General features: G+C 35.3%; 2 protein-coding genes across 16 annotated transcripts in view; one reads left to right on the top strand and one right to left on the bottom strand.

The window, feature by feature from the left end:
* The window catches only part of LOC131677135 (complexin), a 647,935-nt gene that overhangs the window by 533,421 nt on the left and 98,621 nt on the right, over positions 1-15,893 (bottom strand). The gene's annotated exons all lie outside the window — the stretch shown is intronic.
* LOC131677129 (nose resistant to fluoxetine protein 6-like) lies at positions 2,475-12,527 on the top strand. The gene is made up of 6 exons (XM_058956753.1): positions 2,475-2,875; positions 2,957-3,102; positions 3,167-3,410; positions 3,473-4,146; positions 10,909-11,583; positions 12,158-12,527. The coding sequence occupies exons 1-6, from the start codon at positions 2,785-2,787 to the stop codon at positions 12,359-12,361; spliced, it is 2,034 nt and encodes a 677-aa protein (XP_058812736.1). The 5' UTR covers positions 2,475-2,784; the 3' UTR covers positions 12,362-12,527.

Here is a 15,893-nt window from a genome sequence, read left to right as displayed (position 1 = left end):
GGGGTAATTCAAAAATCCGCTCTCTTATGTTTAGTTTGTAGAAGTCGTAAATTGATGATTGGAGACATTTTGAAATCGAAGTTGGCAGCGCTTCCTGTTACCATAAAACACTACATCAATGTGGGACTTAGTAGACAAGTAGACAACGGAAATTGATGATGAATCCCAAGTAACAATTGAAGTTTTATAGCATGCTATAAGTGCAATTTAAGTTTTATGAGAGACTATAAAACTACCATAAAACCTGAATTGTTACTAGGGATGGCGAACCTGGAAGACTATGGCTTGTGTTTCAGCAGTTGACCTATTCTTGTACAGGCAATCAAAACTTTCCGTGACGTTGATGTTGTTACGTGTGAACGTCTCCGTTCCGTTGACGGGCTAATGGAAGGCTGGTGGATCGTTTAAATGGTTCCATAAACTCTATGGGAGTTTGAACGACTGTCTCAGTCAAGTGTAAGCCAAACGACTGTTGGTTATTACCCGACGTTTCGGCCTTTGATGTTGGCCTTTTTCAAGGGAGATATTGTGAAAAAAAAAGTTCGTTGGCTATAACATAGATGCACATTTCCTGACAGTTTACATTGTGAAATAATAATTAAATTGTAACTTACTCGGGTCTATTCTTTTTTGTTAAATAATCGTATTCCAACTTTACGGTGTCTGAAAATAATTTCATCATCCGTATTTCTTTGGTGCAAGGCCTTAATATTCCCTTGAAAAAGGCTAACATCAAAGGCCGAAACGTCGGACAATAACCAACAGTCGTTTTGCTTGTACGTGACTAAGACAGCCGTTTAAATTTCCATCGGTACTTTAACTGGTAGCTTGCTCTGCAAATAATATAATAATATGTTTAGCGCTTGTTTTTAGTTTGTCTGTGCCAAAAAAAAACCGTCGCGGCGAATTTAAAATTCATTAACCTGTTGCAACTAGCAAGTCACTTGCGCTTTGGCGAGGATGAATGCGTGTCGGTGAAAGGAAAAAAATCCCACAGCTAGTAATCGGTCTTTTTTTGCCAATGGAATCCTTAAGTCATGCTATAATTATATCAAAACGTCGCCCACCGCAGTAATCATCGGAGTGTGATGTGCGATGGTGAACTCGGTAGGCTACATTCGAACACGAAAAGTGGCGTGACGAAAAATTAAAAAAAAAGTTTTTGTTCTATCAATCCGAATTGTTGTCCCTGTCGGACGGCGCCGGTGGTTGAGTGGTAAGCGTGACCGCCACTCATTCCAGTTGGCCTGGGTTCAATTCCAGCCGAGGTCGTTGAGATTTTTCTGAGGTGAACAAATCTGTGGTCACGTCTTCCTTCGGAAGGGAAGTAAAGCCGTTGGTCTATGAGTTTGGTGGATCGATATCTAGCCCAGATACTGAAGTCACCTGTCTGGCGTCGGTAAAGAAGAAGTGATCTAACTTCTATACTCTTATTAACAAAAATATCCCCCTCCTGTAATACTTGTGGAGTGCGCAGTAGTATATACGGCCTTTAGCAAAAGCAGGTATCGGACTAACCATTCCTTCCCTTTCCTTCCGCGATCTACGTTCGGGCCTGGCCGGCGCCGGTATTGATCATAAACACTTTAGGATTACCAGGAGTTGCACATTGAAAGATGTTTCGCTACTCCCAAGCATAATCATCTACTTATTATCTGTGCAACTTCAGCTAGTCCAGATCAATAACGGAGTAGCAGCTAGGGGGGTGGTCGCACAAGCTCAAGCTCAATCCGCATTGTCCCTGTCACCCCTTAGCGTTTCTGTATACTAATTCAGAAAGTCACAAAGTGCAAGTATGGCTAGCCTATCGAAGATTAGCTAAGAACCAACCCCCAATTATTTCTACGTACCATATAATAGTGTATGTGGGTCCTAAACATTGGAAGATCGAGTCGCAGCCCGGCTGTAAACAAATGCAACCTGATATTGTGTTCGTTCCAGTTTGGCAAATTTGAAGCGCAATTTTTTTCTCCGAGGCATTAGTATTGATATCCAAAGAAGGATATGGTGTCTATCTGGTGGGATGGTAGTTTGTGTTCGTTTCAATACATAGTTAGTTTGAGTTGAATTCACACCAAAACGGCAAATTTCGAACAGCGTCCCACCGAATTGGCAAATCTTGTGTGCGTAAGTTTATCTTCTGAACCTTCTTCTAATCTCGACTTGAACGCAAACCAGCCATGGAAGCAATTCGGTAGCGACACTAGTTAAATCACCCGTCACACTTGGCTGCTCTCGAGTAGGTCCTTGGATGAGTAGCTACACTCGTTTGTCACCAGATCACTCGAATTGCTATCGACACCGAAACTCGGCTAATCGCAAAAATTTTGAGAACATTTAAGCGCCATTCGGAATCTTTGCACCGATTAACCGGTTTTGCCCCCTGCTTCAGAGGTGCGGTATCTCACTGATTCCGCTTTCCGGGTTTCTATTTTTGCCAACCCGCCCCGAAGCTCCTCGTAGCATTGGTTTTAATTTAATAAATGCGTTTTGTTTTCGAGGGTTAAGATTTTCCACGATAGCACACGACACGACAGGCGTCGCATCAGTGTTTGCTGAACTTTCAGCTAGGGCACATCTTTTTCCTCTGCCGTTCAGTGTTGATTGTTATTTTTTTTTGTTGTTTGAAACCATGCAATGAATCCGCGGTTTTCGTTTTCATTAGTTGCTTGCTAAAGCGTGACCCACGCTGAAGTGTGGCAATCAATTTATTCATAAGCAGCTTAATAAGTCGTAGTTGACCCCCGCAAGCAGGCTCAAGTGTGCAAAGAAGAAGCCCCAACGATGTCGATTTGTCGTTCAGTTTTCTGGGCGTTTGTCCTAGTTCAGCTAAACCGGGCGGCACTAATTGTCCGAGGTTATCGGTTTTACGACCGTGAGTTATCAAATCACATTATCAATTGGGAAGGATTAAATAGTTTTGGAAATTGTAATTGACCGGTTTTGTGTCTTGTAGAGAATACATACGACAGTTTTCCTAAACTTTACGATTACGACGATTTTGAGGAGTGCCGGCGAATCTATCGCGAGCAGTACATCTATTGCGTCGTTCGAGCCCGAATCAGCCCAGATGAAGAGTCACTCTTGTGGAAGAATTTAAGCGTATGTGTTGGTCGGTCGGTTTCCGGTTAGTGTTTCAATTTTAAATGTTCGTTAATTTTTGCAGCGGTTTTCCGAGGACCAGTTCCGCTATGACCGCCGAGTCCACGAGCGTGGCCTTTGTGTGCAGGACTGTGAACGCACGTCGCGCACTGCAGAGCTTTCCAAAGCCAACCAAGAAGGTTACACGTATGCTGACCTGTTCAAATCATGCATCAACTTGAAGCTGCAAAAGAACCACAACCTCCAAATCGATTCGGATGTCGAAATTTTCCACTGTTACAGCAAAGTGAATGAAAACCCTCCGCTTGGTAGGATTGCCCCCGTTTACGTTACAAACCCTCCGCCCCCAACACGATCCTATCATTTCTAGACTACACGGAGATTCTATTCATCACCACCGTCGGTCTTATCCTCGTACTAGTATTCTTCTCGACTTGGATAGACCTGAAGCTGCAGACGCGCCAACGATTCCCGGAGCAATACTTCTCGAAGCGTCACGGTACAAGCCGCGAGCGTTTGCTGACTTCGTTCTCGTTGCCACGCAGCATTCGCCGCCTGAAAGATCCGGTCAGTAGTCCGATCCGCCGAGAGCTGAACTTTCTCGAAGGATTCCGATTCATTCAGATGCATCGCGTTATCGTACTGCACATCATTCTCGGCCTGGTTAAGGTACCGAAGGTTAACCCGGAAGCACTGGAGCAGAAGCTGTACGCACCGATTATGGTTCACTACGTGGCCGAGTTTCAAAATTATATACAGACCTTTCTGTCCATATCCGGGATGTTGGTGGTGGTGAACTTTCTGGAGCACACCCGGAAGAATCCCGAGTTTAGGGCCGGTTATTTCTGGGATCGCTTGGTGGCGCGACTGGTCCGGATTGTTCCAGCGTATCTGTTTACGATACTGCTGGAAGCATCGATAAGTCGCCGGTTTATGGATGGTCCCGTTGGGGAGCATTTTGTGGGAGATTCACGAGCCAAGTGTCGTCGGATATGGTGGGCGAATGTGCTATTTATTAATAACTATTTGAGCACGGATCAACCGGTGAGTTGCATTATGTTTGGCGGGTGAAGGTAAGAGCAATGTTGGTAGAATCTTCTTCAATTCTCTTAGAATACAAAGGCCGGCTGAAAACCTTAAGGGTAAAGTTCGAACTGAGATTTCTTTACACAGGACATGTTGTGGTAGAACCTCGAATATAGAAACCAGCTAAAGAAAAAGCCGTATTTGATCAAACAGTATTTTTATGTGTGAGTTTTTCTTAATTCTTAATATTTTAATGTTGTTTCATTGTTTACTAATATTTATCAAAAATAGAAGTTTACTAAAGTCTTACGGAACTTGTTTCTAATTTGTTTTCTTCAACGGATCTAAAAATTAATAGTAATTTCACTACAATTCCAGTTGATTTAAGTTAAAAATTTTCGAAGCCCTAGTAAAGATTTGCAAAATATTTGTGAAATTTCACCAAAACATAACTTATGTAAACATACATTTTTCCTTCCTTTCCTTTTTATTAAAGCTGTTTTACTGGAAAAATTATATTTATTAAAATTCTGCAGAAATTCTACTGAAATTTTACTAAAAATTGGCTAAAACTTTTCTAATTTTTTCTTCAATTGTTTCTAAAATACTCTTGAATATGCTAACATTTTAGACAAACTGAAGCAAAATTGTAATAAAATGTTTGTAATAACATTACAAAGCATATGTCAAATTGCTGAAAAATGGGCGATTTAGTATTAAAAGTTTACCAAGCTTCAGAAAAATGTGTAGTAAATTGATGTAGGATTTTGATAATGTTAAAAGTTTACTGAAAAAAGCAAAAGCATTCAAAAACTTTTGAAATCTACAAAAAAAATTCGTCTTCTGAAACAATTTTCAAAAATATTTCTATTTTTGTACAACAATTTTACAATAATTTTGCTTAAATTTTTCAAAATTCTACCAAAACTATTTTTAGAAATTTAATGATTTTAAGAAAACTTTTTTTTTCTTGCTAAAATTGAATTTTAAATTATTCTCACTTGAGTTATACGGAAATGTTGCCATGAATTTTGTTGATTTGTTCTAAAATTTTGCTACAATTTCAGTGAAATTAAAATAAAAAAATAAACGTTTTCTAAAATTGCGGTAGAATTTCACTTAAAGTCAACTGGTAGACTGCTGAATTTTTGATAGAATTCAGCAGTCTACCAGTTGACTTTAAGTGAAATTCTACCACAATTTTAGAAAACGTTTATTTTTTTAAATTTTAGTGAAATTGTAGCAAAATTTTAGAACAAATCAACAAAATTTATGGCAACATTTCCGTATAACTCAAGTGAGAATAATTTAAAATTCAATTTTAGCAAGAAAAAAAAAGTTTTCTTAAAATCATTAAATTTCTAAGAATAGTTTTGGTAGAATTTTGAAAAATTTAAGCAAAATTATTGTAAAATTGTTGTACAAAAATAGAAATATTTTAGAAAATTGTTTCAGAAGACAAAATTTTGTAGATTTCTAGTAACACTTTTGTAGAATATTAGCAAAATTTTAGCAAGAATTTTAATGAAAATTTGGTCAAATTTTAGTAAGAATTTAACAAAAAATCTGAAAAATTTTAGTAAAATTTTGGCAGAATATTTAAATAATTCTAGTAAATTATCAGTATAAAAAATGTTCGTTAATGGGAGTATATTTTAGTTAAATTATTCTAAAATTCTATAAAATCTCAGTAAAATTAGCATGAAAATTAAAATCGAAATTCGGAAAAAAATTGTATAATGTTGTATTATTTTCAATGAAATTTTAGAAAAAGTTTATTAATATTTTCAGGGAATTTTACTACATTTTTCGAAAAATCTCAATTAAATGTCATGTCAAATTGCATTCTAAAATTTCTATGAAAATTTATAAAAAAAATTAGAAAAAATTATCAAAAATGTCACCATAGTTTTAGAACAGCAATCATTTTTTAAATTTAGCTATAATTAAACTAAAATTTTACTAAATTATCACTTAACTCATACAAATTTTTTACCAAACTTTTACTTAAATTTCAGCAAATTATAGTAAAATTTTTGAGAAATTTAAAAAGTTTTTTAAAATCTATTATAATTCAATTAAAATTTATGTCTAATTAAAAAAAATGGCATGAACAAATTTTTGCAAGATTTTTATACAGTTTTTATAAACAGTAAATAAGTGAAATTTTAGATAACATTTAAAAAAAAATTTCTTCATTCACAAAAATTTTGGCAAACATTTGAACAATTTGAGCAAAATTTTAGTATAAATCTACTAAAATTTTGTCACAAATTTAAATAACGATTTAGTTAGCGTTGAATAAAAGAAAGTAGTGTTGTATCAAAATTTGAAAGAATTCAGTAATATTTCAATTCAATTTAAGTAAAATTATTCTAAAATTTAAGCAAAATTATTCTAAAATTTTGGTAAATTTTTAATAAAATTTTAGAAAAATTCAGTGAAATTGTTTTGACAAGATTTTCGTAGAATTCAAGTAAGAATAATTTTAGCAAAATTTAAAATACAATTCTCGAAAAAGTTTGTTTTCTTAAAATAGTGAAATTTTCTTAAAATGGGTTGGCAAATGATTCGTGAAATTGCAGTCAAATTTTAGCGAAATGTGGTATAATTTTTGATGATTAAAACAGAAGCTTTTTCTAGGATGGAAAAAAATCAGAAATTGTTGCAAAATTTTGTAGAATTCGTCGAATTTTAGAAAAATTTTACTAAGAATTTCAATTTTTTTGTCAAATTAAAAAATATCAAATTTTACCAAGAATTTCAAATTTGAGAAGATTAATAAAACTGTTGTAAAAAAATAGAAAAATTCTTGTAAAATTTGCTTATATTGCATTTCAAAAAAAAATGAGTCAATGCCAGTGAAATTTTGGAGAAAATAGTGATTTTAATTGAATATCGTAGTAAAATTTTCATTATAATAAAATCTGGAAATTAAAACAAAAATTCTTTATTTTTTAAAACTTTCGGCAAATTTTAATATCATTTTCGTAAAATTTTACTATATTTTTATAATTTTTTCCAAAATGAAAATTCCAATAAAGTTATGGAAAATTTTAAAATTTCAGTTCCAATTTAATTAAATTTTTAAAATAAAAATATCGTTCAAAGAAATTTTAGCGAGAATTGGGCCGCATTTTAATAACCATTTTAGTAAAAACGCACCTACGAGTTTTACCAAATTATTATTAAAATTTCACAAAAAATTCACTAAATTATGCGACTTAAATTCAAATAAAAAAAATTATAACAGGATTGAAGAAATTCTAATTTATTAAAAATTGCAATTGTTGCTTGGATATATTACTAAAAGTTTACTACAACTAAAAAATCTAAAATTTAACTAAAATTACAATTTACTTAAATCTTCATCAAAGTTCTTCAAAAAAAAAAAATCACTAATATTCAAAAAAAAATTGAAATAAAATTGCACAAAATTTTACAAATTAAGTTGCTGATACGTGAAATCTTTTTCATAATTATTTTCTAAAATTTCATTAAAAACTTGCAAGAATTTTGACATTGCTTCACCAAAATGTTACTAAAATTTTGAAATAACAATTCTTTTGTTTCTGATTTAGCTAACAAAATTTCTTGTAACTAATGTGTCACATTTTTTAGGAAATTTTTACTTAAATTTAAAATAAATTATAGCAAAGTTTTAAAGAGCTTATCATTAACTAAAAAAAACAAAATGGTTTTTTTGTAACATTTTTATAAAGTTTTTGTACATTATCAATGTAATTTTAGAAAATATTTTTTAAACAAATTTCAGTATCTGTCAAATTTTTAGTAAAAGTTTGCCCCATTTTTGCAAAAACAATTTTAATTAAATTAAAAAAAATTTAAAAAAATAGTTAGCTTTTAGTAAAATGGTACAAAAAAGCTAAGAAAATTCAAATTATTTTTAGCATAATTTTTTTTATTTAAAATAGGTATCTTTACACCAAAATTTTTCCAAAAGTTAACTAAGCTTTTGATATAACTTGACATATTTTAGTCAAATAGTAGTACATGTGTTGTATAATTTTAGTGAAGGAAATTTTAGATAAAAATTAGTATGGAAATTGTTATAAAAACTATGTGACTAAAATTTTTTATTTTAATTTTTAGCAAAAATTGTCTGAAATTTAGCAACATTTTCGAAAATTTTTGCACAACGTGCACTGAATTTTTAGATGAATTTTAAAAATTTGACTAAAATTTTATCACGATTTTTCAAAATTATTATTATCTTCTTTTTAGCAAATTCAATGAATTCTTCGTAAAATTTTAGAATTTGTAGTAAAATTTTCTTATTTTTTGCGAATAATGCTGATAAAGTTTTAGCCAAATTTTATTGAAATGCAGTCATAATAAACTTTTAGTAAAATAGTGTAAAATTTTATCATTCATTTTTTACAAAATTTTCGTGAAATTTTGGTTGAGTTATGGTGACATTTTTGTAAGTACGTATTGAGCAAAACTTGAAACTAACTAATAATTTTTATAAAATTATTAGTTAAATTGTAACAAAACTTAAAAATAGTATTACATGGATTTAGTAACTTTTTAGAAAAAAAGTTAATTTTCGTAGACTTTCATTCAAATTAGGAAAATTCTGAAAAAATGCGCGCATTTTTGGTCATTGAAAATTTCAATAAAATTGTTGTAAATATAAACGATTTTTTGTCATATTTTTTAATTTCGTGAAATTTTAATTGTTCCACTATTATTATTTTAAAAATTTAATAAATTTTTTGTAAAAAGATTGTATAAGATTTCGTAATCTTTTATGCGAACGGAGGTCTTAGTGGAATGTACGTAATGTTTCAAAGATTTTCTTCCATTTAATTCCACTATGTTTCAAACATAGTGGAATTAAATGGAAGAAAATCTTTGAAAGAAAAACATTTTTTGGAATTTTTCATAAAACTGTAGAAAATATTTAGTAATGGAATTAGATATTTAGGACCAAATTTGAGCAAAATTTTAGTCAAAATTTAATAAAAAAAAAATTAAATTTGCGTTGTACCAAAATTTAGGTAAAATTTTAGATAATTAAAATTTGACTTCCAGACTTTCAATAATATAATCGAACAATATTTTTTCTAATTTCTAATAGAAGTTTACTAAAATTTAACGATTCTTTAATAACAAATATTACTAAATTCTACTAAGATTTGCCAAAAATTGCACAAACTTTTACGAAAAATTAGCTGATCTGTGAATTTTATTAACTATTTTTTTAAAATTTCAATCAAAGTTTGCAAATTTTTTTACAAAAAAATTACGAAATGTTCACTATAATTTTAAAATAACAATTGTTTTTAAATCTAGCGAAAATTGAACTAAGCTTTTGCTAAATTATTACTAAAATAACACAAATTTTATTACAAAACTTTAACTTAAATTTTAGACAAATTATAGAAGTTTTTTGTGAAAGTTTTAGTAATAATTTTGTACAATTTCAGTTATACTAAAAAATTAGTATAATTAACTGTGTGTTACATTTTTAAATGTTAGTATAAATTTATCAAATTTTAGTTAAAATAATGTAGCACTTTTGTAATTATTTAGTAGAATTTTAGTAAAATATTAGTTAGATTTCAGGAAAACAAAATGCTGGGGTTCTCCCGAGCAAAATTTAAAAAAAAAAGTATTACCTTTATTTTGATATATTTCCATGCTTGAGCTAAGAAAAACATGCTCAGGAAAGGACTTACTCGCGATTTACTTGGTTCATCTGGTAGAGCCCATCAAACGGCTTTTCATATGAGATAGACAAAATCGGGTCAAAACGCGGACAAAGTCGGAAGCTGATAAGCTCAGGTCTTCACCGCATTATATGTAATAATTATATTTTAGAAAAAAACATTTAAAAAAACGTGAGATTTAAGAAAAGAAACAATTACAATTTTGTCATTATTTTAATTAAAATTTGAATGAAATTTTGTTAAAAATTTAGTAAAATATTAGATTTTTTTGTGTGAAGTTTTGTATAATTTCCGAATAATTTTGGCTAAACTTTAGTCAGCCTATTTTTTTCTGGTCACCCTAATGATTACTTGTGAATGACGAGCCACACGTTAAAATGAATTTAGGGATGATTTCAGGGTAAATCTTTTCTCAGAATACCCAGCAAATGTCAAGCTCGTGTTCGCTGGTAAATTTTTCAGAAAACTTCTGATTTGTCAAGGAATTTTCAGTTGCCAATATAAATCGAGGTTTTTATTACAAACTAGATTATAGATACGACGATTTACAGTAAAAACCCGAATCTTTGAAAACTGCATCTATTATATTATATGGTTGTCAAGTCGACTCTACCAGACGAAGTCGAATCGCAAATCCATGACATACGAAAGTTATAGGTATTGGGGCCTCAATACATAAAATCATTTCACCCCAATTTTCTCAAAAACTGTCTCAAAGATTATTTTAAAGTGCATCTTTCATTTTGACTCGTATTTGAGATTGGGTTTGTGACGACTGGGCCGGTTCAATCTTAAGAAATTTTAAGGGCTATCTCCGTCAAATGAAAGAAAAGCGCAAGCTGTTTGTTGTTCGACGTTTCAGCCTTTTGTGTTGATTTACCAGGGGACATAATGTCTGTCGTTTTGTGCTAAGTTGGTTTTACTACTTAACATTTTTTATGCGACAAACCCATACCAAAATAAATGTTATAACTGAAGCAAGCTCCAGAATTGAAGAGGTTTCACCAATCAAGATCTTCTATACCGACCGTTACTTTCAGCCACTCAATTTAAATCTACACTAACCCTCTACCCTAACTTTCAGTGTTTGATCCAGTCCTGGTATCTCGCAACGGATCTCCAACTGTTCATCTTCGCCATGGCTGCTCTCATGCTAATCTGGCGGTGGCCGATCCTCAAAAAATACATATTCGGAGCTGCCTTCGCGTGGGGACTTGTTTTCACCACCATCTACGTCTACCTTCGTTCCGTCCCACCGGTCATGACTGAAGATCTGAAGCTAAACACCCAGTACAACTTTGGCAATCGCTACTTCCAGTTGTATCAACCATTCCACATGAACATTGCCATCTACTTTGTCGGCATGTTGGCCGGTTTCATCTACCACCGTTATCGGGAGGCACGAAAAGAAGTACTGCACTCTCCCCTGCTAATGATCGTATTCCGAATATCGCTGGTGCTGTACTTCTTCACCATCTTCAGTGATAACTGGGTCGTTCGGCATCAGGACACGCTTCATCCCGTTCTGTCGGCCATCTACGCCACACTGTTCAAGCATTCCTGGGGAGTGCTGTGTACGGTGATTCAGCTGCGAACGGCACTGCAACCACAGCGATCGCGATTTCGGAGTTTCTTCAGTCATCCGATTTTTGCGGTGTTGGGTAAACTGTGCTACAGTTTCTATCTGATCCATTTCATCGTGGTACTGCAGGTGGTCGGTTCGGTCAAGCAGCCGATCTACTTCAGTGTTCGGACGGTGGTAAGTAGGGTAGTGAGTGGCCGATTGGAAGGGAATAACAGAATGTATTTAGAATCGTTGTAGTAGTTAAAATAACAAATAATTCTCGGCAGCCGGCTGCCCAGAGGAGCAATAAACACATGGTAACGCTTCGGAGACTTGCATAGACCGCATCATTGATCACGGTGTATCCAGATTTTTGAAACTATTTACCACATCCGCCTAATGAAAACTGCTTCTTTTGACAAACGTAGAGGATGCACGTTTGTTCCACTAACATTCATGTCCTTCCCCGGTGTTTGTAAGGAAGTAGCCAGCGCCGCTATTAGCATTTCAAAGTATAGAACTCTCGCAACGTGCATATTGATGATGGAAAGCTACTTCCAGACTCGATTCGTTAATTCTCTGTGCAACTTCGCTCGTTTTGGTCATGCACGGATTAGTAACTACGATCATCATGGTCATGCTCAAATAACAAAATAGAATACGTACGGGGTATGGATCTGTTATCCCTTTCTGGTCGGGTACGGAGCTGGGAAAGTGTTTTGATGATTTGCATGTTGTTTTTTTTTTCTCTCTCTCTCTCTCTCTCCAGTTTGAGTACATCATGACCATCCAGATATGGACGTTACTGTTTGGTGTTTTGCTCTGCGTACTAGTCGAGCTACCCTCGCACGTGGCTTTGACGGAATTGTTAGAAAGTAAAAAGGATAGTGAGCCAACTAAGCATAGCGATGAATCGATTGCGGTTGAGGAGTTACCTAATGGAAAGCAGAAACCCAAACGTGATGAGAAGTAGGACGCGTGATAAATGTCACACGGCAACGGGCATTGTGAGATTTATTTTCAAATAAATTTGTTGTAATCTCTCTCATTATAGTTTTAAGCCCGTGTCAATAGAATGTATTCGTCTTGATTCCTGTTTACAGCTAGAAGCGAATAGTTGCGACAATGATCAACAGAAAAGAAACCATTCAATATTGAAAAGCATCCCGGCTAAATTGATTCAGTGACACAAAGACTGTAATGTGATATGTTCCGAATGTTAAAAAACGCTGAATCATCCACAGCCAAACCACAGGAAAGCGTGCGAATGAGTCACATTTCAAACATTTTGCTGAACCTTTCTGAACCGAACCGACAGCCAAGCATTGTGGATAACTAACTACCCAAGTAAAGTGCGTCACATCTGATGCTGATGCAATTGGCGACCGAACTGATTGATACGTCCTAATCACGATGACAGTTCTTTAAATCCCCTCTTTAATTGGTCGAGGAAAAACATACTGACGTAAGTACGTACGTATTTGATGTTCTGGATCCGAACGGGTTCCGTTGAATTTAGAGGGAATAGGTCAAGGTTAGGTGAATTTAATTTCGTTGAAAATGAACTTAGATTCAAACTTTTTTATTCATTTCGTTTATTTGATAGGCACAAATGCGTTAGCTTGGCGGTGCCAAATTCTTTTGTTTTTACATTTTGGATATTTTAAAACTAGGAGGTTACAATGGTGAAATATATTTTTTTTTTTAAAGAAAAATTTCACAGCTATCTTAAGACTAGAAATAAGATTCTATATACAAGAGAGGGAGCAAAAGATTTTTTTTTATGAAAAATTTTAAAACAAGGAATTCAATAGTAATAGTTTTTTAGGAAATATTTACAGTTATCTTAAAACTAACAATATAGTTTGGTACACAAAAGGGGGAACAAATGTTTATGAGAAAATTCACCGGTGTTTTAAAACTAGGGATACAATTCTATTTACAAGATGGGGGACAATAGTTTTAACAAAGAGGTAAAATTACAACTATCTTAAAACTAGGAATACAGAAAACAAATTTGAACTTTTTTAGCGGAGACTTATGCTTGGTCAAGATATTCAGAGGGGGCTGTAGAAGCAGTTGTATCAAGGACAGGGGAGAGAAAGCGTAGATGGTGACCGGGAGAGAAGAGCAAAACTTGCAACTTTCGGGCAAACGGGAGATCAGCGAGACAAATTAGCGCCTCAGTTTAGTAGGTCGGATTGGCGGATGGTATTCTTCGGACCCGCGGGGAATCCTTCAAAAGTCATCGGACCTCGAGTCGCTCTCGCTTCAGTTTCCGTAGTGGTAAGTGCGACGGCGGTTACATAGTTGCAGTCTGGAGCTGATCGGTCCCAAAAGGCAGGAGAAAACTTCTAAAACGAGAAATAAAAAGAGAGGGGCTAAATTGGGATATTTATCGTTTTTATGAAAGTATAAATAAGGGACATATAGGGGAAATCACGATTTGCCAGCATATCTCGGACTGGGACATTGGGTGGTCTACCTCGGGCCCGAAGGGAATCCTTTAACTGAGACCTGGCGTCCAAATACCCGGCGCATACCCAGACAACGTGCTCGATGTCGTGATAGCCCTCGTCACAAGCGCACACACTACTCTCCGCAAGCCCAATACGCCGCAAATGCGCATCCAAGGTGTAGTGGTTGGACATAAGTCGGGACATTACACGAATAAAATCCCGACCCACATCCATCCCCCTGAACCAAGGCTTCGTTGATACCTTTGGGATAATGGAATGTAGCCATCGTCCAAGTTCCCCATTGCTCCACGAGGTTTGCCAACTGTTGAGTGTCCTCTGACGACAAATACTAAAAAATTCGTTGAAGCAGATTGGTCTTTCGTATATGTCACCATTTAATGCGCCCACCTTTGCTAATGAGTCGGCCTTTTCATTGCCCGGAATAGAGCAATGAGAGGGGACCCAAACAAAGGTAATTTGATAAGATTTTTCAGATAACGTACACAAGGACTCCCGTATCTTCCCCAGGAAATATGGGAATTGCTTTTTGGGCTTCATCGCACGAAGAGCCTCGATGGAGCTGAGGCTGTCCGAAATGATGAAGTAGTGATCTGTGGGCAGAGTGTCGATGATCCCAAGGGTGTACTGAATTGCAGCTAACTCTGCGACGTAAACTGAAGCGGGATCATTGAGCTTGAATGAAGCGGTGATAGTATTGTTGAAGATACCGAAGCCAGTGGACCCATCGAGATTTGATCCGTCAGTGTAGAACATTTTGTCACAGTCGACTTCTCGGAATTTATTATAAAATATATTGGGGATCACTTGCGGGCGTATATGGTCCGGGATTCCACGAATCTCTTCCTTCATGGATGTGTCGAAGAACACAGTAGAATCAGAAGTATCTAGGAAACGAACACGGTTGGGAGTATATGAAGAAGGGTTAATGCTCTGTGCCATGTAGTCGAAGTACAAGGCCATAAATCGGGTTTGAGAATTAAGCTCGACGAGCCTCTCGAAGTTTTCAATCACCAACGGGTTCAGAATGTCGCATCGGATGAGCAATCGATATGAGAGTTCCCAAAATCGATTTTTTAGCGGAAGAACGCCCGCCAGCACTTCGAGACTCATCGTATGGGTCGAGTGCATGCAACCCAAGGCAATGCGCAAGCAACGATACTGGATTCTCTCCAGTTTGATGAAGTGTATGTTCGCAGCGGAGCGGAAACTGAAACACCCGTACTCCATCACCGACAATATCGTTGTTTGGTATAACCTGATCAGGTCTCCTGGGTGGGCACCCCACCATGTTCCAGTTATTGTTCGGAGAAAATTGATCCTTTGTTGGCATTTCTGTTTCAGATACCAAATGTGACATCCCCAGGTACCTTTAGAGTCGAACCATACCCCGAGATATTTAAATGTGAAAACCTGATTGATCGTTACACCCATTAATAGAAGCTGGAGTTGCGCCGGCTCACGCTTCCTAGAAAAAACAACCAACTCAGTTTTCTCCGTGGAGAACTCAATACCCAGCTGAAGAGCCCAAGCAGACACATTGTCCAAGGTATTTTGTAATGGTCCTTGCAAGTCGGCAGCTTTGGGCCCTGTGACAGAGACCACGCCGTCGTCTGCAAGTTGCCTTAGCGTGCATGAATTGGCAAGACAATCGTCAATGTCATTCACGTAGAAATTGTAGAGCAGGGGACTTAGACATGAGCCCTGGGGAAGACCCATGTAGCTAAACCGCAATGTTGTTAAATCGCCATGCGAAAAGTGCATGTGCTTTTCAGACAACAGATTTAGCAAAAAGTTATTTAAAATTGGCGAAAGACCATGCTGGTGCAGCTTCTCTGACAGAATGTTGATAGAAACTGAGTCAAAAGCCCCCTTAATATCCAAGAAGACTGATGCCATCTGCTCTTTGTTAGCATAGGCCATTTGGATTTCTGTAGAAAGCAACGCAAGGCAATCGTTCGTCCCTTTGCCTTTGCGGAAGCCAAATTGTGTATCTGACAGTAAGCCATTTGCTTCAACCCAATTGTC

The sequence above is a fragment of the Topomyia yanbarensis genome, chromosome 1 (assembly GCF_030247195.1).
Source record: "Topomyia yanbarensis strain Yona2022 chromosome 1, ASM3024719v1, whole genome shotgun sequence".
Classification (NCBI taxonomy): domain Eukaryota; kingdom Metazoa; phylum Arthropoda; class Insecta; order Diptera; family Culicidae; genus Topomyia; species Topomyia yanbarensis.
Note: the sequence above shows the minus strand (reverse complement) of the source record. Positions and strands in the feature narration are given on the sequence as shown.